Source organism: Melospiza melodia, chromosome 5, assembly GCF_035770615.1.
Source record: "Melospiza melodia melodia isolate bMelMel2 chromosome 5, bMelMel2.pri, whole genome shotgun sequence".
Taxonomy (NCBI): Eukaryota; Metazoa; Chordata; class Aves; order Passeriformes; family Passerellidae; genus Melospiza; species Melospiza melodia.
In genome coordinates, this window is record NC_086198.1 from 74484665 (window position 1) to 74509690 (window position 25026).

A 25026-nucleotide genomic window follows, 5' to 3' on the forward strand; every position below is an offset into this window, starting at 1 on the left:
GTACTGATGTACTATTTTTGAGAAAAAAATTTTCTGCATATTTTTTTTCCTAGAAAAGGAGACTAGGAGGTAGTGAGGGAAGGAGATATCAATTGGGGTGCATGTCCCAAACAGGAAACTGGCAGTCTGGTATTCTGAGGTAGACACCTGTGGATGGGTCTAGTTAGGGGCTGAATGTTTTTGCATCTGGTACCAACACTGTATGCAGAAATAAGAGTATTTCTGCACACAATGTTGGTACTAGAAGAAAAAAAAATTAAAAAATCTGTCCTTATAATTTTTGCAATATTGTATCTTAAATTAGTGCAGTTTACTTTAGGTATTCAAAATCAGTAATAGCAAGTAAATAAATTATTTAGGTAAGAATAATTTAGAGTATTCTATTTGGAAGTACTGGGAAGCTATAGCTGCCTCTGCCTTGTACAAGAACAAGTCTTTAGTTTTATGCCACGTCAGTAGGAAAGTCTAGCTGTGGATGCTGAAATACAAAGTGGGCCAAGCTCTAAGCAGGGGAGTTAGTTTACCAGAGTATAAAACTAAGCTCAAGTTTAGTAGTGAGGATGTAAGGAATAAAGCATGAATTTCAGGCCTGGTGCATGGGAAGAGGTAACAGAGTGAGTGGAAGCAATGCCCCACATGCTAAGGGTCACATTTAGTTTCTGAATTCTTGCATGTCCTGGTGATAACGCTGCTGTGGGGGCTACAGCTTCCACACGGCCCTGTGGCTCCTCGGGGCAGGTGCGCTGCCCTGCCCTCACAGTGAGTACCCTCCAGGCAGGTAACAGGCTCCATGCTGGTGCACATTGCTCCTGAGAGAGCCCCGGCACACAGGAGCTGCCAGCACAGCGAGCACGGCCCCGAGGCAGCGGCGGCAGAGAAGCCTTCCCTGGCCACAGCTGACACCCACAGGGAGACACACCCAAAGCTGCCCGGGTGAGAGGCTGCCCCGTGGGCAGTTCCGTGAGCGTGGCCCTGCACTGACCCCAGGCACTCGGGAGCCATTGTGGCACAAGACCGATGCCGTGCAAACGGGTCAAGGAGTCACCTCGGGCCCTTCAGGACACGATGCCCCGCGCCCATCTTGCCCCCTCGCTGCACCCCAGCATTGCGGTTGCCGGGCTCAGGAAACCACGTCTGGGAGCTGTAATAATAAACTTATGTCTGGGGCCCTCGGGGTAAGCCCCACAGGAGTGTACAACAAACGCCTTCGCCCCCGCTAAGGCTGGCACGGCCACCCCGGCTCGGCGGTTCCCACAGCAGCTGCGGCAGGGCGGGCGCTGCGGGGCAGCACCGCCCCGGGCCGGCGGCCCCGCGCAGGCGCCGTGCGGCAGGGCGCGCCCCGCCGCCGCTGGGCCGGGCCGGGCAGGGCAGGGCGGCAGCGGCTCCGCTGCCAGCGCGCAGCGGCGCGGGCAAGGCGTCGGGAATGGCTCCGGCAGCGACCGGCGGGATCCCGCCGACTGCGCCATCGCTGGGCCTGATGGCTGACGGGCTGGGCAACAGCTCCGCTCTCGGTGGGTCGCTGCGGCCTCGGTCCTTCGCCGCGGTGGGACGCTTCAATCCGCGACCCGCTCGTTCCCCGGCGGCGGCCCTTGTATCGCTGCGCGGGCTGTGATCTCGGCGGGCAGTACGGCCTCAGTCGCCGCTGGGATGTCTGGGCTGACCCCGCTGCTTCTGCCGGGGCCCGACGCGGTTTCCTCGGGGTGCCCGGCGTTCGAGTGCCTCCCTGGGAGCGAGGGAGGAGAGCGGCAAGGCAGGGGCGCGTCCCCCTCCGCCCTAGCCGCGGGCAGCCCGGGGCAGCGGGCTGCAGGAGGTCAGAGCTCCGCGGCTGAAGTTTCTCCCGCCTGTCAGCGCAGCGCGGCGGGGGCGCTCGGGGCGGGCGCCGCCGGGTCCCGCTCGGGCGGGCTGCGATGCCCTCAGCGATCGCACCGTGCTTATGTCGCGACAGCCCGGCCTGCTGATATAGGGGGTTGTGGCCAGGAGGGGCGAAAGGAAAAAAAAACCCAGCCAAAAACTATAATGAGCTGTGCGAGCTCGAGTCTGACAGCTCCTCCGCAGTTGATTTACTTTAACTGGGATCGGATGGCTCTTAAGATAGAAGTGCATTAAGGAATTGTTTGTATTTATCATCTCTTGTGAGGTTAAGCTTGGCTTAGTGTTTAGGTTTTGGGAATGAAAAGTTGACTGTAACCCTTGAGAACTCTGAAAAGCACTTGCACACATAAAATCACCAAGGAAGTTAGTTTAAAAGGACATTTTCTTTGTTTATGTCTAACCACAACTGTTGTGCTGCTAATAATCTCAAAATGAAACCGAATTTGTTGCTGGTGTAGTCTGAAGTGCTTTTTTTTTCTTTTTTTTTTTTTTTTTGGTGCATTGTCTGTGATGCTCAAACACTTGTATTAAAAATCGATGCTCATTTCCACTTTCAGCTTGATCAGCTGTATTACCTTCTGATGGTATGACATAAGTAAGAGTGTACAAACTTGTTTGAGAGTAAACTTTCAACTTAGTGGAAACAGTTAAGATGGCCATACTTACTAGCAAAGAATAAATCCAGAAGTGTTTCTTGTCTTTCTGGCATTCTTTTTGTATATTTGTATTTTACTTGGTTCAGGCAAGCTTGGTCAGAAGGGTTTGAGATACCTGCTACCTGCTGTTTATTTTCTGAAAGCAAGAGGAATGGAAGGCTTGTCATCCAATGCTTCAGGAGAATGGAAAGAAATAAGTACCACTGTGCACCTTGAATTTCAGATTTATGTTGCCTGGTAGCTGCTGTCTGAGGACCTGAGGTTTTCTATGTAAACTATGAGGAGATAAATTGTGGATTTTTTTTCTCTTCTTGATCGTGACCATATATATATATATATATATATATATATATTTTTTAACAGTTAAAAAAGTAGTTTGCTCTTTGGCTGTTACTTCAGAGAATTGCTGCATGTTGATACTTGCTGTAATTGCTATACAGTTTACCTGCTAGTGGTATCTTGAAGAGGCTGTAAACAGATGTTTTAGTAAATGAAAGGATGTGTGTATGTAGGTTTATACTGGCTTTTTACAAATGTTTGTACTCAGGATTGCTTTATTGAACTTGAAGGTGGGTGGAGAACTCTTGGTATGCTGTGTGCATTTGTAGGATTTAATAACTACAGCAGCAATTTAGCTGTATATCTCGCTGAAGAGGATTGTTCTTATGCAGGCTAAAAATTGGCAAGTGTAACAAGAGATGCAAAAAGCTGTGAAAGAATTTTCTTCTCAGAGTTTTACAAATGCTTTCTGCCAATGTATCTGCTGTATCTCAAGATCACAGCATACCTCTTCACATAGGAGATACTTTGGTTTGGGTTAAAATTGATTTTTGACTTCTGTAAACTAGTAAGGATTGTTGTTAGCATGCATAAATTCATTGATACAATGTGCTTGGTGGCATTGATTTAGTGCTGCTCGCTAGATGCTGATTGTGCTTGTAAATTTAACCAATGATATGCAGTAGTACGAAATAGCTCATGTGTCCAGGAAGGATTTTATTTCATTGCTTTTAAACGGCCGTACTGGTGAAATGTGCTATATTAAATGTACTGTAGCTGTTTGCAGAGTGTGTTGTATTTGAAAACTGAAGTTTGAGGAACAATTTTCCAACAGAAATGCAAATGTAAAGCCCCAGTTCTGTGTATTTTTGCTGTAGGAGCTATATGTTGCTCAAGGAGCTATATGCTGCTCCAAAGCAATTACACCATAAGCACTGTAATTTAGTACTGGTAAACAGTGAACCATTTGCTTTTTGTCTCTGTGTGTGTTAATGCAGCATTATCAATCACATACTGTGCAGCACAAAGAACAGGCTAAATCTTACTTCCCTTTATATTTAAATTTTCCCCTTTCTCAACAGGACAAAACTGCTTGATATACTGTTAATTTTTTTTTCTCATAGAATTCTAAATAATGTCAGATGCCTTCATGGTGTGGTGACTGATGATTGACTAGGTTTGGTCTTCCCTGTTGGTTCTTAAGCTCTCTCTGGCTGTGAGGGAATTACAATGCTTATTGCAATTATTTCAGCACTCAAAATCATTGAGTCTTATATGCATTATACAGGAATACTTTTAGCTGTGTTTTTTTTGCTGTGAATAGGACCTACCGCACATAGCAGGTACCTCCTTTCTGAATCCCCACCCTACCCTGAGGCTTTCAGAGAAGCCAGTCTAAAACTTTCTGCAGAAATTTACTGAATGTGTTGATAGGGTGTATAATTCAGAAGAAATTTGCATTAGTAAAGAACTTGTCAGGGTGGAGACTTGCCTCAGTGTGGTAAGCTCTCTTCCCAGACCTCTGGCAAAATTTGCCTACAGTCAAAATGTTTGTAGTGACTTTGGTGAGCCAGAGATTTTTTTGTCTCTAATGTAAGAACTCTTAGCAGGCTGTGGCCTGAGTCGCTTTGAAAAGCTCAGTGTTTTATGGTTGTGAGCATGATGCTGGGCACCAGGGATGCTGTTTGGTGTCTCAGGTCGTGCCTGAGGCTTGCTGCCTTACTGGGGCTTACTGTTGGTGTTCACTAAGTAGGTGCATTTAGAATGGGCTTTAAGGAAACTTGGCTGATCCTTCTGCTCACTTTCTTGAGACACTGCTTTTGACAAATCTGATGAAGGCTTTGAAGTTTGTTCTTAACAGAAATTCTTCATCAGCCCTGTAACCTCTAAGGCAGTTGGCAGTGTGTTATTAGTTGTCAGTATGTTCCTTCATCATGTGGCTTCCTTTTTGTCATCTCACTTCCTGCTTATTTCACTTCTGGTTGTAGGTTCTGATTACTACAAGGAAGCCAGAAGTTAAGCGGAATTCACAAATGTGTTGAATGTTCTTCTTCGATGATAGGTGGCTTTCCTTTGTTATTCACTTTAAGCATATTCCCTGATGTACAATTTCCTTGAACAATAGACAAAGCAAGTGGTAGGGAATAGGTTTTCTTCACTTGAGGGTTGTTTATCTCTAGAAAATAAACTTTTTTTAACCTCTCCTTTACTGACTTTTCTAGTTTGCTGTCTTCTGTAGCTACTACCTGATTAGGAAGGCAGAGAAGCCCTAATGTTTCCTCACTATTTTTTTGTGTGTGTGTTTTGGGCAGTGCTATATTTTGTCTTGTGATTGAAATTGCTAGTAATTTCATCTGCTTAGTTTTGCAAAAGCAATTTGACTCTTGTGTCCAGAATAGATAACTACTATTTGAATCAGATATTTGTAAAAAGTATATTTGTTTTGAAGTTGCATCAAACTCTTCTTGTTAAGTTTGCTATCAGTAAAATAAAGACATGTATTAAATGAATACATGATTACCATCAGAGTAAATTATTTACCTAAATGATTTCCCTGGAAAGCACCTGAACTAAGAATCTAAAAAAAAATTAAATGTGACTTGATAATAGAAACCTCTACTGCAGCTCTAATAGAATGCTGTAGCTCTGAGTAAGTTGAAGGTACTGAATGAAAATATACAACTGATTTCTTTTAAGGAAATATCCACCACTTCTGAAATGCTAGGAGATACAAGCTGGCATTGAATTAACTTCACTAAAACTCAAGTTTAAAAGTAAAGTTAATTTCTTAAATTCTTGAGATTGAGGTATTTAGGTATTTAGTTTTATTTAGTTTTATTAATTTATTTATTTTAGGTATTGAGTTTTATTTATTGAGGTATTTAGTGTATTTAGGAAATTTAGCTAATGAACAAACAGTTTTTATTTTTATGCCTGAATTTAAAAGCATGTAATTTAACATGAAAGAAGTTTTATGCTAAATGATACTTAAAACGAATGCTGTAAATGAAAGAGCACATCCAGATGGAGCAGTCTGATCTAGTGAAGGTGTTGGGATTACATAGTCCTTAAAGTCCTTTCCAAGTCATTCCATGAACCATCCACCTTTGATAGCTGTCCTGGAGGTAGGAAGTGTTGTGAGTGTTGAATTTAGTTGAAAATACACTTCCTGTAGAGCCAGGAGAGGATGACTACGCATCATCATCAGGTGTCTTTTCCTTGCAGGGGGAGCTGGGTTCACAGGCTGCCTGACCATTTCTCCTTGTGCCACTGCCACAGAAAGCTTAAGCAGTGCTTTTAGCAGCAGTGTAGGTCTGTGGGGTGAATTGATCCACAAATGATCCAGGTACGAAAGAAAGGAAAAGACAAAGCACCAGAAAAGCCCCAAAAAAGAGCCAACCCCCCCCGCCCCAATGCAGATGATATTCTGTTTAATTATTTTGAACCCTAAGTGATGACCCTTTTTTCTGCTGCTGGGTAGACTGGCCCATTAATGGTAAGGAGGGGGAGAAATGCCTAAGCTGATATTGCTACTGAGGCATGTTTTCCAGCTGTGCTTAGCTGAGATGTTTGAGCAGATCATGTGCCATACCATAATATTTCATTTGTGTTGTACTTAAATAGGTTGTATGTTCTCATATTTAATTTGTTTAAATATTAACTGACATTAAGGCCAACAGTAGTTTGTTTCTGTATACTGTCAGATTGATATCTGTGTTTCATTTTCATTCCTAAAAGCAGGGAATATCATCCTGTAACTCCTTAAGCTTCATGGACAAGAAGATAGTGAATATATATGTATCTATTTTTAGCAGGTAGATTGCTCAAATAACCAATTTCATAACATGTAAACAAACTTTTTTAAAAGGCATGCCATAAAAGGCAAATGGCATGAGGATAATGGGCAAAATCCAGAGTAACTAAAGAGGATTTTTTACCACTAGAGCAGAGAGAAGATTATGTTATTGTTTATGGGCCACTTTCTCTAAACAATACAAAAACAAGTGGAATGTGCTTGAAGTAATCAGATGGGTGTAGATTCTACTTAGATTTAGTATAGGAGATTAGAAAAACAGTGCATTATTTTAATGCTGAGTTGTATACTGCTAACATAAGAACTAAACTGTTTTGATCTTGGTTATTAAAAGGATTTGTTTTTCAAGAATCTGAGTCATACTTTAGGCAAGATAGGATTAAGATTAAATATTTCTAGAAATTTCTCATGTGCTTTATGAAAAAATTGTCTATGCCATGTAAAAATTGCAATTGAATGACGCATGAAATATTTTTCCACTTATCTGTTAACTTTTTTCCTCTTATATTCTGTTTCCTGAAGGTCTTGAGCAATTGCTGAGGTGGAAGAACACTACCAATGTATCTGAGTAACAGTGATTAGAGCCAAAAGACTTGTCTGAGGTTGACTATCTTTATATTTTACTTCTTAGGTAAGGATGAAGTAAAGGCAGGCAACATTCCACTTCAGTACTTGGCATATATTATTTTTTAAGCAAATGAGTACGTGGGATCTGAATTAGTAGCATGAGTACAATTTATTATTACAGCTTAAGCATCACTAAGTGTGCTGAATATCACTTCTAAATAATTTCATTTAGATCACATCCTCAAGTAAGTTTCATATGTAGACTGGTATACAATGACTGGTGTATAGGAATGCCAGGACAGCAAAGCACTGAAACAAATCAGTTCTTTATGAATTGACTCAAGTCAAGGAAGATTGCTATGGCCTGATGGAAACCTTTGAGAAGCAGCATCATGCATCATGAGACTGAGGTGAGCTGTCAGCAGTCTGACAGAAGCGTAATGTGCCTCTGGGGAAAGGGAATGGGGAATGAACGATGGAGCTGTGACTTGGCACATAAATTGTACTGCCTGTTTAGGTCCTCAGGGCTTGGCTTTGCATTATGGCATAATTGCTGAGGGTTTTGAGGGCAGACTGTGTAGGGTGTTCGATAATGAAAGCTGAGTGCTTTGCTCTGCTTGTAAGGTTACACGGCACCAAGTACTCAATTCAGCTAAGTTAATTTCTTCTTGGATAGTTTTGCTTTGCTTTTGGTGAATTTTTGTGTGTGAGCAAAAAATGAATGGCATCAAGCAGTTTCTGGACGTTGTGTAAATAACGTGTTTTTGTAGAAATGTTGTTGATACAATGTTTTACTAGTAATGTGTGTTTCTTGTTGAATTTTTAGGTATCTAATTACAACCAAAGAAAAGTCACATAGGCCTATGTAAATAATCTGGTATGTTGAAGTATCCATGTTAATTTAATGAATTTTTAAATGAAAAAAATTTTTGTAAGTATGTTTTCCTTCACAGTTCAAAACCTGTATAAACCTTAACCCTTTTAATAGACTAATCTGTGTTACTGAGCATTCAGTTGATAAATTATAATTTTGTCAACATTCTTCTGTCAGTAAAAAAAGTGCCAGTATAGGCACAATTTTCCTTTTGGAGGAAGTATAGGCACAGTTTGCTCTTTTGGGGGGTGGTGATGGTGTTAAATTGTATCTGTGTTTTCAACGGCTGTGTTGATGATGGGGTTTCAGTTGATGATTTAAAAATAATTATGTTGGAAACTATAATTTCTTTTAATAGAAGCATAGAATGCTGAGGGTTGGAGGGGATCTTAAAAATTGTTCAGTCTCAACCCTCCTTGCACCACCTCCCTCTAGACCAGGTTGCTCAAAGCCTTATCCACTCTGGCCTTGAATACTGCCCTCACATTTAAAATTTTTCTGCACATAATTAATGCTACTGCCCTTTTTTTTTGACCATAGTCTGAGACTGTGGCTCCATGTTACTACAGTTACTCTAGGATGTTTGTTCTAGATGTACTTGTCTATTCTTGCTCATTGTTTTTTCCCCACTTCAGCATACTCAGTCAGTGGATTGTCTTAACAGAGGAGTTTGCCAAACCTCAGGTTATGCTGATTCAGTAAAATGATTGCTTAAAAACGAAAGAATTTTTTTTTTTGTGGCCTTGTTTCTTGAAACCTGGTTATCTCAGTAATCCAGTTAAAAACTCTTTTTAGGATTACAGTCTGTCAGGAGCACAGTGACTGGGGTAGCTGAGAACTGAATGGGAAGGGACCTCTGAAAAACACTTTGGATCTGGAGGAATTGCAGTGAGCCATGATGTGGAAAGCCAGAGGGTTGGACCTCTAGCCATGTTATAAGGCCCCCTTGCTCTCTGTCTTTGGTGGGAATTTCCTGCCATGGTTATGGAGAAAATAGATACTTGTTTGGGCGATCCAAAGAGAGGCAGAAAACGCAAAGCTGAGTTGGATAAATTTTATGACCCTTCCACAAAATGGCTTGACTAGCAAGTGGATGATGATAGAAAGGAGGTGTTTCCCATTCATTCTTAAAATCAATACAGTGCAACAAAATCCAAAGTATCTGCCTGTTGTTGTCTTAGATTTGAACAGGAAAGGTGCTTATTTATTAATACCCTTTAGAGCTTGTGTTGTATACTGTTTCAGCTGTATTTCCTAGATTTTGAGATGTTGTAGTCATCCAGCTAATACTTCTCTGGTGTGATGGTTTTCTCTTGCCTCGAAAGTAAATGAAACTACTTTGTTGATTAACTGGGATACTTTGTGGCTGTTGCCACCTGATGAGTTAGAAAAAAAAATAATTATATTTTGGTATATTAAAGCATGAATTATAAATTCTTTGAATGCAAGTAAACTGCATGTAAGATCAGCCTTCTCAGTTACATGACTGCATCCCTTACCCTTTCCTGTCTTCTGTTTCCTTGCAGTATAAAACAACTGCAATCTTGAAGTGTTAAATTGTAGATATTTTTCAGTTGTCCTACTCAGGCATACCGTAGAGCTTCAAAGATTACATGTTGGTAAATTCTGCACACAGTCATCTGTAGGATTTTTGCCCTCTTAAAAGTGAATAGCTTTCTCGTTTGATTTTGGGAACAAACTAGACCATCTGGTTTTGTCCAAAGCAAATATCCTGAGATTCTGCTTAACATTTAGTTTTGATATCTGTTCAGTAATTTGTTTGCACTTCTTTCAATTTGTCTGCATTTCTGCTATTTCCTAGGAAATTATTTTAGCAAAATGCTTAATACTTCTTTTTTTTTTCCTTGTTGCTAATTGGGCTTTATCAGTTGTTATTTCAAGTAATTTCCATTGTTTTCACTTTGAGCAAGTTTTGTGTATTGCATACTACCCAGCTGACAATTTGAGACTGTTCTGAAAAATTCAGAAATGTTTTAAAATAAAAGGTTTACTGTTTCTAGAGGAATAAAAAAAAATAGGGTAAGTACCAAACTTCTCTTTGCTCTCTGTCACCTTACTGGTGTTTCTCAAATGCAACGTAGTTATGCAGCCAGTGCAGGAGATGTTTGTGGAATAATGCTCTTTCTGCAAATTTTTGGAAGCTTCCTCTTTTTTTTTTTTTGGTTTTGGTTTGATTTGTTTTTTCTGTTTGTTTGTTTTGTTTTTGAAAGGAAAGGATTATAATCCTAGACATTTTATAATTCTAGACATTTGTGTTGTGAAAGTGTCCCTGTCATGTAAATGGTTTTCTGCTGACTTCTATTCCTCAGCGAGTTTGATGAATGGAACAATTGTGAATTTCCTTGTCCATTTCAATAGAAGTAGATGGGAAATAGATGGATAAAAAAATGAACACTTTCTGGTTGTTATTATTTCCTACTCAAAAAAAAATTGTTTTCTGCTGGAGTGGAGGAGAAGAATAGAAAGGTAGAAATGCATGTTTGGGATAGTAATATGTAAGTCTTTATTATGTGGGGTGGGGAATGTGTATAAGCTCTAAGGGTTTGCAAAGGTTTTGAGTATGCAATGTGTAATTTTGGATTTATCTGAGCTGTTGACCTTTTTATACTTTGACATGGGAGAAGGTACTGTATTCTTAGTTTCTTTGTGTATATTGGACTTAAAAGTGTGTTAATATTGAAGAGATTGTTCAGAGATGTGGAATGTTCATTATCTGGATGGAGCTTATGTGCAAAACCTGATCTAATAAGTGCTGCTTTTAGCAGCACTTGGACTGATGAATTTCAAGTCCCTTCTAGTGTAAATATTCTATACTTTTGATAGGTCAGAATCCCAGTTCATAACATGGAGTTTTTATCTGTGAAACTCAGAACTTAAATGAAACAAAAGTGCTTAAATGTGGATAGTGTGTGACAATGCTTCAACTTAAATTCTTTGCAAGCAAAAAGAATTCTTTCATGTCAAGTTTAAATACAAAATGATTTCCAGATCTCAGACAAATAATGAGTCTACCTTATTCTGATGAATAGGGGGTGGGTGCTCTTTTGAGAATTTCCATTGTCAAAAGAAAAGTAAAAATCAAGGCTGTTTCTTTCACACCTGATAATTTTTCTATGCAAGGGTCAATATTAAATCCTTTATTTACTCTCATATTAGGGAAGAATCCACATTTTATTGATAATTTTGCATGAACTCCTGGGCTGGAGGAATATTATAGCATTTTCCTCGCTGATGTGAACAAGGAGCAATGGTAGTGTTATTCTTTTGTGAAATGTGAGCCCTTTATTTGAGATTACAAGCCTGTCAGGCTGCAGTATGGTTGGTTCTTCACTGTTATATTGAAGAAATATCACACAGATTTTTTGGGTGTTAGATGTTTGTAATTGTTTGGTGAAGAGGGAATATTTGCTGTTTCTGGTGTAAGTTGTCAGCCAGTAGAGTATGTGCTTTCCTCTTCGCTGCAGAAGGTACTGTGGAGATTTGGTCATGCTTGTAATTTTCTGAATTTTTTCAAGTGATTTTTCAGTGTATAGTGATACATTTATTTATTGATTTACATAGATGGAGAGGTTCCGTGGGTTTTGTCAAGCCATGGCTTACAGACAACTACTTTGACAACTAAAGTGGATGGCAATGATGGCAAGCCTGAACACCTAGAGTATATTGCCTTTGCTTTGGTTCCTGTTTTCTTCATCATGGGTCTCTTGGGGATCCTTATCTGCCATATCCTTAAGAAAAAAGGATACCGTTGTACAACAGAGGCTGAAGAACTAGAAGAAGAAAAAATTGATGAAAAAATAGGTAATCAAGTCTAATAAACAAATTCTTATTTCTGTACATTGCAACTACTATGAAATAATTTATTGTGAGACTTCTGTCATTTCTGTGTCTCTATTTGACATCAAAGCAGTATTAAGAATAATATTTTTTGTTAGTACATGTCACTTGGGGTTTGATCTCTGCCAGTCAAATCCAGGCGTGTTCCGCTTTTCCCATGCGAGTCTGCTAACATTAAGTAAGATTACAGAGGGATCAAAGTATCCCTATATTTGTTTGCAGCTCCACAGATGGAGTCACCAGATCATTTTCCTGCATTTTACATGCTGTTAACAACAAAGTATTGTTGTACATAGTGCTAGCTGAGAAGTGGCAAAAAGCTTCCATTTAAAGCCTAAAATCTTAGTTTTATGTTTTGCAGTCTTAATTTGTTCCTGTTGTGCTGTCATTCACTTCTCCCCTCTCTTTTTTATAAAACCAAGCCTTTGGACTGAATATCTTTATTCTGTTTTATGTAACACTACTTATAATTTTTCCTTAAAGATGCCTTTTTTTAATCCTAACATTTGTTCATTTGTACCCTTGTTTTTATTGTTCCTTTTTCCCATTTATTCTTACTTGGGGGAAAAAAAGGGTGTTACCAGAAGGGCTATAGTAACATGGTATAACATTTGTAAAATGTAAGTAAGAACAAAAGTCACTTGTAAATACTCCTCTGCCTTTCTCCTGATTAATTTCTTTCAGTAGGTTCATGATGAGTGCAAATTACAGTGGCTCTGTGGTAGGGGTAGAGCCATGTGGTGCAGGAATGATGTGTCAGTGTGTTCTTAGGCAGTACCTGCCTGGGGCAGCTGTGCAGTGAGTGGAGCTGTCTGATCTGATTGTTCCCCTGGGTGGAACAGCGGAGTGGCAATGAAGTGGGGACATCCCCCATGTCTCAGTGGCAGGAAGGAGCTGCCTCTAAGTTACCTTGCAAAGTTGCAGGTATTAAGATGAAGCATGGGTACAGAGGTGGAGAAGCTCCTAATTTAATAATAATAATAATAATAATAATACTATTAATAATAATACTACATAAGAGAAGAATTTAGAGTGTAGCCTATCAAACTTGCCTCAATCCCATTTTTTTAAATAAAGCATTATAACGATTATTAGGGAAGGGCACAGTTTTGCCTCTCCATTGTTTTAGTTCCCCAATTGATCTTCTTCACTCTTTGCTGATTATTCTAGGGGGATTTTAATATTGTTAATGGGTGCATTCTGTTACAAAAATTTTCAGGTTATTTTTTAGTTAATCAATTGTTACGTCCTTGAAGATGTGAAAATCTTAAATTGAATCCCCCTCATAATAAAAGTGAACTGCTTTCTAGTACCTGTTTTAGAATAGTAGTTTGAGACAGTTAAACATTTTGTTTTGGTTTATTTCCCCTCCCTGTTGTTAGGATTAGAAATGCTGCTCTCTTATTTGTCTCCTCCTTACTAGCTAGAGAAGGAATTTTGAAGTATGTTTATGAAAATACTGAGCTTAATTAGTTCTCAGCTGAATTTGTTTGGGCTACTGTAGAGATGATAAACTTGTGTTCATAGTTTTTACTGAATAAGGATGATAAAGTCCTACCTAAGCTTTCCTTCCAAGTGACAAAAAATCTTGCCTCTTTTTTGAAATGTAGTTCATTCTGGTTTGTGTTCAGTTTTGGTTGTGACTGTCTTACCATTATTTATTTTTAAAATGGTTCAGTTCTTGATTCATAAGGCCAAGATACTGACAACATATTTATTTCTTTGCACAGAAATGAATGAAACTATACATGAGAATAGTGACACTGTGGGACAAATTGTTAACTACATCATGAAAAATGAAGGTACAGTATTATTGAAGTTACTGCCATTGAAGTTAGCAGCCCTTGTGATGGTGTTCTATAACAAATATGTTTTTTTGGATAGTCTAACATATGGTATGTTCATGTGATTTCATTTAATAACCAATTTGTTCATTCTTAGCTCTTTGAAATTGTCTTCACAAGGCAGTAACTTCAAGGACAATAGGAAAGTTTCTTGCTTACTTGAAAATTGTTTTGTATGGTAAATTCAGGCCATGCATTTCCATATATTTTAACTGTTTAGGTATTTGGGTCTTTTTGGTTCAGCCTTTTGCTTTGTGAAGTAAAAGCTCAATGTTGCTGTCTTAGTGGCAGTGTTTAAAGCCTGTGGAAACTTTCATGTTTTGACTAGATTTAACTTCTTGTCCTGAAGTGATTCTTGCAGCTCTTGTCTGATGAGAGGCTTGTGCATAACTGAGACAGTATATAGCACTAATGGGTATTTATATAGCACTAATGGGTGATTTGGTATATAGCACTAATGTTGAATTCTGTCCGTGTTATCTGCATGTGTCTGCAAAGTAAGATGTGACTGAGAAAACAAAATCATAGTTAAGGACCCCATGGTATGCTTGGTTAGTTCAGAATGTATTTGCTCAATAGAAGAAATATTTAGGAGACTGGATGTTTTTGTAGGACAAGAGCAGTCAGCCTTTTGATTTTACATTTGTTCAATGGTCAGAATCAGAGTTCTGACCACTGAACTTGCTTTGAGTTACCTCTGAATCAGTCCTCTGGAAAAGCAGTGGTTTTGAGTTTGCATGTGGGGATTTTTGGATTTTGTTGTTTGGGGATTTTTTCTGTTGTTCAGGGTTTTTTTTAGACTACTAGTGCTTTGAGCTTGTGTATTTTTCCTTGAGATTGTGATTAGGTAATTCATGTGTTTTGATAGGAAATGAGCAATTAATAATTCTTGGCTGATAATGAATTTTCATTTTGTGGGGCTCACTTAAACTGCTGTGTTTAATCTGAAGTTGAGTTAAACATGTGAGGTGATTCAAAGATTTTGTTCAAGAGTTTTGTGTAGATGGCTGCGTTTCATGGCTTGCATTGGGTGGAGCTTTGAGTGCAATATGAACTGCAATTTTTGTAGTTCATGTTAAGGTTACCCATAGAATTATATTAACATTTTTTTTCCGCAGTTTTCTTTTGTGCTTTTTTGGAGATACATAATGCAGTCATATTTCTTTTAAATGAAATATCTTCGAGGAACTTTAATTTTGGTTTTGGTTTTTTTTCTAAAGTTAGAACCGTTCACATTTGAAGAGTTCTGTTTATTCTCATTGCAGCAAATGCTGATGTGTTAAAGGCCATGGTAGCAGATAGCAGTGTCTTTGAACCTGAAAGGTAATTACCCCTCATTTTAATGCATGTTTCCTGAGGCAACTAAAAGCACATGCTTTCAAAGGACTTTGTTTCCTGAACTCTTCTAAGACTACATTGCTTGCTTCAGTTACCAGCTAAGAGAATAATACTTCGATTTTTCCTTTGTGTTTGAGTCCTTAAATTGTAACATACACCCTGGGTTAGTGGCTGGTTCTTCTGGTTATGTGTTCTAGGTGCATGATACAGCTTTTCTGCATTTTGGTCTAAAAATTTACAGATGCTGCAAATACTGGTTTACTTTGGGGTGGAGTTACACACAAGGTGGCTTAGTCCAAAGCTACTGTGGCTTCAAAGAACAGAACAGCACTCATTTCATTTGTATAGGTGCTAGCTTACAAGAGACATCTTCTTCTGTGTCTGCTTTTGGTTTACTTTTTTCTTTATAATTGTTGCAATAGACATTGGTTGACCTACCTGTTAGGATTTTTCACTGCACAGGTAATTATGTAGAGAAAGCATCTCTGCCTTAGATGCATTGTATGTGTAAAAAGACTAGATGCATCATATGTGTAAAAGTGCTTGTATTTGTACCTGAGTACTTTTACCTATATCTAGACTCTCAATACTCTTTGTATATAACTTCATATTCAAGGCAGAGGAGATGGAAGTTCAAGTGGTATCGTGTCACCTATGTAAGAAGTAGGAGTATATCGTTTCAGCAAAACAAAGAGTTGAGTATAGAACCATTAAACACCTGTTCTCATGGTGAGAGGCTTGGTTATTGAAAAGAGCCCTGAATTTCCAAAGGGATTTCTCCTCAAGTATAGATATTTTTAAATGTCTGTGATTCTGTAGAGATATTTGTTTGAATTTTTTGCATAGGCATGTGTAATGTTATCTTGGGCATTTTAGACTATAGTTTCAGTGGTGAATTAAAATATGAAGAGTGAGGAGGAGAGAAAATGATTGCTCTTACAGAATCTAACAGATACTCCTGAAGCTTTTGTAGTCAAGTAGGAATCCTCTGTATTTCTTTGCAAGTTCAGTGCACTATGAAACTTCCTAATTATAGAAATAGTTATGGCTGGGTAAAATCTACCCTTCTCTCAGTTGAAGCCATTAGTTCTGTCTTTGCTTCAGGTACTGAACTGCTTTTATTTTCCTTACTAGCATTTTCTTATTTATTTGAAGACCATTAAATATTTCTTGCCAATACTTTTATTTTGAAAATGAGCATCCAAGTAACTCTCAGTCCTTTCTGGCATGTTTTACTTCTTTAATTTGTTCTTTCTGTTCTCCTTTGGAGTCTCTGCAGTTTGTTTGTATTTCTTGAAATAACATTTCTAAACCTACATGGTAGGATCAGATCTGGCATGATTAATGCTGAGTATTGTAAATTTAGGTTCACAGGTTATGCTTCTGTTATTTCCACTGTTTTGTCCTTTTTAAGCAAGAATGTTGTTAATGATTCATGTTCTGCTCATGATCCTCTTTTTCTGAAGAATGGTCATCTGTCTGATTGATTTTGGTCTAGGTTTGGTTAAAGGCTTTCTGCTAAAACACTGAGAATTTGTGTTGTCCTTACTGCAGTACATCCTGTATATTTAGTAAGATTTGTGTATGTGTGAATGTGTTTCATATATGCATTCTCTTCTCATCATTCTAATTTCTTATCTTGACCTCTGCAGTTGCTATGGGTTACCCAAAGTTTATGGGTACTTTAGCTGTTCTTCTATTCTGTTACCCAGTGAACTATTTAAAGCACTGAATATAACCAGGATCAAAAAAAAACACATTTAGTATGACTTTGGAGTTTCACAGCAACTACAGATATATTACATTCTGTATGTGTTTTTAATATTTTTTTACAAGGTGCCGCTGTACTCTACAGTTATTCCACCTTTCATGAGCTCTGGTCTGCTGTGTTACAAGACAGTGTTAAAATTGATGCTAAAGTCCAAAAAAAGTACAACTGGTTTCTGTCACTGCTATCTGTTTGTTTTTCTGCTTTTGAGGAAAATCAGATTGATTATATTAGTTAATCTCAAATGCCTTTTGGAAGTTGTACTGCTTTTTCTTTCTAGGTATTTAAAAATTTATTTTTTCCCTTGAAACTGAATGATGTTGTTTCCTTTTGTCATTGTGGTACACATTTTAGTTTTGCCTCCTTTCAGTATTGTGGGACTGTGCTCTTCTCAGAGTTCCTTGAGATCCTGTAACAATTCTGAAATACTTTCTATAATTTTCCAAGGCAGTTTTTTTGTGAGTGTAATCAGCTTATTAAATGTCTTCTTCAATATAAGTTCATGTAACCTATTCTCTTCTATTTAGGCTGACTTTTTTCCCCTCTTTTTTTTCCTTGTCTTTTGTGTTAGTTACCTTAACCACATGACTGCAGCTGAATTAATTTGTGAAAGTGATTCCAATTGCAAAAATGTAATATTGGAGGGAACTGTAAGCTGGACATCCTCACAAATAAATGTTTCCTGCAAAAACTGGTTATTCACTAGACATAACTGAAGGTTGGATTTAATCCTTTTTCCTTTTTAAGAAATAGTATTTTATAGTAAACATTAAATTCTCCTTATTTCTTTGTTTCTACAGCCCATTATCTCCTACCTCTCCTGAGAGTCCAGTGAGTCCAGGGACTCCTTTGTCACCAGGTGTTGTTCCGTTCAGACACAACTGCAAAGCCCATCACTTCCATACTGTTGGAGGAGTGGTAGAAAAGGATGTTTGTACTCGCTGTAGTCACAAACGATGGCACCTTATAAAGCCAGCTCAAAAATCTAAAGAGAACAGAAGAAGTCGTATTGGAGAAGTTACAGTGCTTTCTGTGGGAAGGTAAGGCTGGACTCATTTTGTTGTATACTTCTTTTAGAAAGCTACAGTGGCCAGTGTTGGATCAGATATCCACTGATTCTGCTCTGTTTATAAGATTGGTGATTTTTTTTTAATAATCCTGTTAGTATTAGACTGAAGTTATTTCTGGAAGAAGTAAATGTGATTTTCTTTTTTTTATAAGAACTGTGTAAAAAGATGGAGATTTACTGTGGGTGTAAATTTAAGGCTCTTGCTCATTTGATACAAGCTAAAAAGAAACAAGAATTGCACACTAATAAATTTCTCTGAATTTAGTATTTCTCAAGTAAGTGTGAGACTATAGAAGCCACTTCATTCTATTTGTTATTTTTAATTCTTACCTTATATTGTAGTTGTCTTAGAAAATCACTATTCTAAAAAGTGGTATGCAATCTGTGGATTCTGCTTCAAAACACAATTCCCTGAGAAAGTGTGATTGAGCAGTAGTGAGAACTAGAAAGACCTCTAGGTGATAGGAAGGAAGATGCTCTGAAGTGAAGCAGTGTCCATGTAGGTGTCTGCTCTTGACATCTCATTCTGGGGACCTGGAAATTTGTTTCTGCCTATGCTGTTGCGCCTGAGAATGACCTAACTCATCTGTGGGGAAATACGAGTGCTCTTTGTTTTGCTCACCTCAGATTTCGAGTCACAAAAGTGGATCACAAATCCAACTCGAAGGAGCGGAAGAGCCTGATGTCCGTTACTGGCGTGGAGAGCGTCAACGGGGAGATGCCAGCGAAGCAGGACGCGAGCGAGGCGCCCGCCACGCCTGCCAAACAGGACATGCAAGAGAGGAGGAGCTCAGAGTGAAGGCAGGTATCAAACATCTGAGCACGAGGAACTCGTGCTGGAGGTGTTATGTTGTGAAATATGTGAAGGTAATCAGTACAGTTGAAAATGCGTCAGTTCTGTGTGAAAACTCAACTTTTAATTTCAAAATTCTCTACACAAGTCTTCAAAAATTATATGTGGTCACTCAGTTAATAATAAGTTAAGCAAGGCTTTTTTATCCACCAAATTCTTATCTAATTGTTTTTTCAGATTTTGTAATTAGAGTAGGTGTTGAAATAACTTTTGTGGGTGTGACATCACTAGTCCAACAGATAAAATGTCTGCATATTAATTTCTTGGCAATAAACAAATTTTGGCAGTGGCTCAGATTTAGTGGCAATGTACTTATTGTCCGAAACGAACAAGTGCTGCTGACAGTTGTGTCACTGGAATAACTACAGTTATTCAATAACTATAGTGGCTTCCTTATGCTTGCTGTTTTGTACTGCATGCTTGTATAAGATGATTGCTTACTAGATACTTCTCTGATAGATTTGTGGAGCTTTGACTAATAGCAGTGGAGTCACATGAAACTGGTGATCTCACAGGGATCTAACTAAGCCTGGCGGTTGGGGTTTTCTTGTGAGTCATTAAACTTCAGTAAATTGCTTGAGTTACTCTATTGAGCATGTGAAAAACATGCCCAGCATGGTTTTGAAATGAAATCCTCACTGTGTTGTTTTTTTTCTCTTCACAGTTTAGAATGTTAGGGGAAAAAAAACCCTGGAAGTTAATATGGTTTGCCTCTATTTGATGATATGCTGATGGATAATATGAAGGGGAAAGGTGATTTTAAACATATGTGATTCAAAATTCAGACTTGACCTTTGAGTAAGAAAGGCTCTGGGGTGACATAGTAAAGGTGCTGGACTTGAGGAAAGTGAACAAAGTGCACAGTGCCAAACTCTCTGTATGCTGAGAGAGAGGAAAAAATTATATTGTGTCACATTATTGGTTACCTCAAATGGAAGAGGGAAATGCACAAGAGAAAATTTGGTCTGTTTAGAAGAGCAACAAGGCTCAAATGCCCTTGAGTATCTTGAGGTTAAAGTAGAGAGCTGGTATGCAGTGAGGGATAGTTCCTCCCAACCCTTGGTGGCAGCACAGGTTTCACTGTTGAACTAAGCAGAATGTGTTTGTCTGGCCTCTGTGCCTCATCACTAAACTATACCCAGGTTTTTGGAAACATTGCTGTAGAGGAAAAGAGACTTGGAGATGCGGTATGCTTCCAAGTAATAAAAAAGTTATGGAGGGTAATGAGGTTGGGTGGATTTTTTTTTTCCCTCAGTAAATAAGAAGACAGTGATAGACTGCATTGCAAGAAGGGGGAGCTCAGGTTTCAAAAATTAGGAAATTGGAATAAGCATCTTTATTGCTGGACATTTATAAGACCAGACTTATCTATGCCACTGTTTCGCTTTTTGATCTGTAGCACATTTTGGCCAATCACAGGTGCCTAGTGCTGCTGTTTCACTGTTGCACTGAAATCTGTGAAGGGTCTACAGATGTCAGTGAAAGGGAAACAGTACTCCTATTTTCTGATTCAGAATGATGTCCTTGTGCTCAAGGTTTTTTTTAATGTTGATGTGCCTTCTATTTCTTCCCTTTTTAAAAATCAATATCAGCTAAATGCAATAGGAGATAGTGTCTTCCTTCACCAGACTGGCATTTCCATGCCCAGCTAATTGTTTTGTTTGTTCTGTGACTATTTTTATTTCTTTTCTGTATCTCTAATGGGAGATACAGAAATCTCATCAGATTGTTCATAATATGATTTTTTTTCTACTTAAAGACAAGCTAGTTATCTTCTCTTTAAGCACAAGAAGTAGAAAGAAGAGGGCATATATGAAAATAAATTCCAGTGCACCTTGATTAAAAAACCCCATCATTTTGAAATCACTCAAAATGTTTTGTAGTCCAGTTTTCTCTCTAATTTGTTCTTTCCTCTCCTAAATAGGAAAGCTATTCCCTGTAATTACCTAAAAGTTCTATAAATTTAAACCATTGCTATTTTAATTTAAAAATAAGCTGTTCTCTAGAGAGATACGATAGTAAAGCTGTAAAAAAATTGTCCATCTATGGCAGCTTTTTATTGTAGAACCTCCCCTTAGGATTAAAGTTTTGCCCCTTCTGAAAACAAATGTTCTAATAGCAGAGAAATGGTTCAGCAGAATATTTTAATGGACTCTCTAGTCCAACAGAGCTATTTTGTAAATCATCTGGGAAACTAGCCAGGTCTGTTTGATTTGCACTACAAAAAAGAAACAGATCTTGCTTGAAAAAGGGTATGATACTGTTCCCTAGCATGGTTCTAGATCAGTTTTTGTCTACTGTCATGAGAAGCTACATGTAAACAGGTAGTAGTTAGACCTTTACTTCAGCTACTTATTTCAGACTTCTAATAAATTATTGTAGCCCAATTTACTGAAGCTGAATAAACTGCATTTAAGACTTTTGTGCCTCTAGTCAGTATATTTCTGATGAAAGCTTGTACTTTGGGTGAATTTGACTCAGATCTTCAGATGCAGAGGAAGAAGGCATAAATATGTGTTTAACTGCTTCCAGAAAAGGTCTTTCTGTCATTCAGAGGCTTTTTTTTCTGTCATTCAGAGGATTTGTGGCTGACTTTAACCACTGTTACTGAGTTCCTGTAGGAGGTGGAATTCCTGAGTGGGACAGTACCTGGATGAAATAGCATTGCTGACTGCCTGTATTCACTGCTGCTCTCAAGTCCAGGGTTTTTTTTCCCCTAAGTTGATGTGCTCTGAAGCGACCTCTACAGTGTTTCAGCTTATCTAGTGTCTTGCTGGCTGTATCATTGAAAGTTGTGCAATGTCTTCTCTATGTCTTCAAGGTCCATGTCCTCAGCAGACTCCATTTAATAAGTTAATTTTATTTCAAATATGCTTAATGGCACATAAAGAGTGGTAGATACACTGCTGATAATTAAAGTTAAAATTTTGAGTTGAGCTCCTGGACATCCATTTTAAGCTACTGGCTATAAACAGAGACTGGTGCTGGTACACTGAAGCTATGTAGCATTTTCCATTTGTAGTGCTTAACATTGTGGTGTGATTTGTCAGTTGGTCTATGTGTTTGTCCATGCATTTCAAGAGTACTAGCTCAATTTTTAGTTCCTCTTTATGATTTCACATGCTAAACTTGGAATGCACGGCAACTACTTCATGCAATTGTGGCTTTTTTTTTTCCATTTCAGAGCACCTGCTAAGTTTTTAATTGGTGTGTCCATCCTAAAAGTAATTTTGCTATTTAGGTTTATTTTTAGAACTCTTTTCTTCTCTTACAGGTGGGACTTTTAGAAGAAGATTGTCTGCAAGCACTTTGGAGAAAACTGAAAACTCCCAAGCAATGCATACTATTTTAAGAAATGTATTTATGGCAATGTAGCATTTTAAAAGTTCTGTGATGTCATTCCTGCAAGGTTAAGCACTTAATGGTTTTTGACCAGTAAAATAGTGAGATTTAGACACTTAAATACTGTTGAGCTGTGTGGACATCACAACGAATGGCTTCATCTTGGGAAGAAAACATATGTACAAGTTTTTGGACAGGAAAGGTAAAAGCTTTATCAAGTCTTAAACTTTTTTTAGACAAGCATTTATGAGCTCAGTATAAAGAGTAATACAATTACCTCATGGATAAACTACATTCACCCCAGTGGTCCATCTGGATTTTTCTTCTGTTCTACCCACTCCAAAATTGACAAGTGTTTGTTGAAGATAAAAGCCAGCCTTTGAAAGATGAAAATATTCTTTTAATCTAACTGCTTGTAGCCGAGTAAAACATAAAAGGAAATAATTGTCAGTCAAATCTGCACGTGTGCCTTCAGTACATAAACCCAACTCTGTGGAGGGTACCTCACAGTAGAGACTGGTTCAGTTATATGCAGATGTTAAATTAAATTGTTGTTCCCCAGACCCCTATCTCTCTCTTACTACTTGACATAGGCTGAAGAGCATCTTTTTTGTATGCAGTTGGATGAGCTCTTGGTGAGGTTACTTTCCTCAAGGCCTTGTGTTCTCCTGTTTTCTTGCAACTGCTCACTCATATTTGAAGAGTGCCTAATAGTTTTTCTTTTCTTTTCTTGTTCTTACCCACAGGTTCCTTATTAAGTTAAGGCAACATATTTCAAGCCTTAGATAAGGATGTGGAATATTGGGCATTAAAAATTTTATGGAATATTATACTGAAGTGCTTCAGAGTGGCTTTATTGGACTGAGGGTAGTTGTATACATTGGCAACAAAATCTTAGGCCAGTGTTACTCCTTTCATATTTTAAGTGTGACTTAATGCTAAGATTTCCATGGTATTCTCATATTAATTTTCTGTATCTACTTATGATCTCAGCTTTGTCCTGTTACTTGTTCTGGGGAGAGAAATCTCTGTAATATTTCAGCAAGCTTTTCTGTGTAACAGAAAATCATATCATTTGTTCTGAGTGCCTAAGAATATAAGCTCTAATATAATGCTTTTTAGTAGAGATTGCACTATATTCTGAGAACTATAACTTAATCTGCTTTATGAACTCAAGGAAAATCAGTGTATGGTTTTGAAATGGATTTATTTTCAATTGATACCTTCAGTCTTTTTAAACAAGAGCTCTAAATTGTGTTTCTTCTTCATATCTGAGACTTGTATTTCTTCATTGATTTATGTATGCAGTGTTAACAATCAGTGTGTACAAAATTACTCTTCTTGCTTGTGTATTAGTTCCTCTCATGTCTTGCCAGGAAACATCAAGTTTTTTCACTCTTGCTGCAAGTATGTGCTGCTGATGGTCTTCCTTCTGTGTGTATCCACAAGATACCGACTGGTCCTATCAATGTACTTTTCAACGATGCTATATTTGCCAAAAACCCTACCACTACCCACCCAAACTTTGAAAATAATGTTTTATTGTTCTTTTCAAAATGAATATTTTTAGAAATAATTGACTGTCCTTGAGAACTCAAAATAACTGTTTGGCTGGGACTCTGACTTCAGTGTTTAGCACTGCTCCCTGCTCCCATAAATTTAAAATCAGCTTGAGAAACATCTTCAATATTTAAGTACAACATAAACAGCAACCTCATCTTAAAGGCACAAATTAAGCTTCAAATGATTATTTGTGTGAAGAATATTTCTAGAAGATTTAATTAGTATTGGTTGTAGTAATAAGCTTTCAGTTTCCAAGTGATTGATAACTATGAGTATAAAGTGTTGCTGGAAAAAGGGAGCATTGGAGAAAACAGCAGTCTTCAGTTAATTTTCAGAAAAGATACAAAGTTACAAATTGTCCCCAAAACTTTTTCTAAAAAAAGGGCAGTTTATCTTGATATAGTATTTTGATGCATGATGGGTTAGTATGGCAAATAAATGGCAAAAGGATGGAAGAAAGTTTAAATGGTAATATGTATTTTTTTTACTTATTTTAAAAGTAGTTTCTGTTTTGATTCCATTGAAAATACATAGACTAAAAGGGATGGAAAGATGTTGGGTATGTAAAATATTGTTTACTTGTATAAAGTAATTATGTAAGGTATTATGAGACTTGATATGTGCAAGAATTGAATTTATGCATTGCTACCTAAGCAAAAGAGGATTTAGAAACTGCCTGTTTCATTGCCTTTAACACTACACTGCTGTTGTAGGGGTATGCATATTGCCATATTAGTCTGCTTTTCTTAAATTTGCTTATCAAATGTATTTTTAACAAAATAGTTTATATACAACTTTTATACTACAAAGCAGTAAATAAAAAAATATTGATTCTTAAGCTTCCTTCTGACTTCCTTTAGCCTTCAGTGATTGAGTCAAATTCAATTTTTGCACCATCTAAATGTAAAATGCAATCTTTTTGCCTCCTAAGTTTTTGTTTATGGAGGTAGTGAGAATGTTGGTTTGTAGTGTAATGTACTTCAGAGCAGTAATCTTTTCTTCAGAAAGAACAATTGCAAATACTACTTCAGTTTCATATTTAAATGAGAAAGACACAAGTCTGTGCTTTAACCCAAGCTGGTGTCTTAAATTTAAAATATCAAGATTTTAACTTTTTATTATATTTCATGTAGAGCTTTTAAAAATACTCAACATTATTCTTAATTTTTTCATAAGGTAGGGAATGAAAAATACCAAGTGACAGGAAGCTCTTTGCAGTTGTTTCCTCTCAGCCTGTGTCCGTCTGTGATACTACAATGCTTAATTTGTTACATTATGTTCTCATAAATGACTGTGATCTGTAAAGGGCATTAAAAATGGGTTTTGCTA

At 37.8% G+C, this 25026-nt stretch overlaps 1 protein-coding gene across 1 annotated transcript; it reads left to right on the forward strand.

The window, feature by feature from the left end:
• The first annotated feature begins 1377 nt into the window (after positions 1 to 1377).
• Positions 1378 to 25026, forward strand: RELL1 (RELT like 1). Its single transcript, XM_063157439.1, has 7 exons — positions 1378 to 1511; positions 11645 to 11884; positions 13651 to 13722; positions 15030 to 15087; positions 17671 to 17910; positions 18567 to 18740; positions 22067 to 25026. Exons 1-6 carry the CDS (start codon positions 1424 to 1426, stop codon positions 18736 to 18738), a joined length of 870 nt encoding a protein of 289 aa, XP_063013509.1. The 5' UTR covers positions 1378 to 1423; the 3' UTR covers positions 18739 to 18740; positions 22067 to 25026.

What these genes read in the sequence shown, in the direction of transcription:
- RELL1 (XM_063157439.1), top strand. Translation starts at nt 1,424, where the DNA reads ATGGCTCCGGCAGCGACCGGCGGGATCCCGCCGACTGCGCCATCGCTG. An exon ending in CTACATCATGAAAAATGAAG is followed by an intron (nt 13,723 to 15,029) that starts GTACAGTATTAT and finishes TTCTCATTGCAG; the next exon opens with CAAATGCTGATGTGTTAAAG. An exon ending in ACAGTGCTTTCTGTGGGAAG is followed by an intron (nt 17,911 to 18,566) that starts GTAAGGCTGGAC and finishes TGCTCACCTCAG; the next exon opens with ATTTCGAGTCACAAAAGTGG.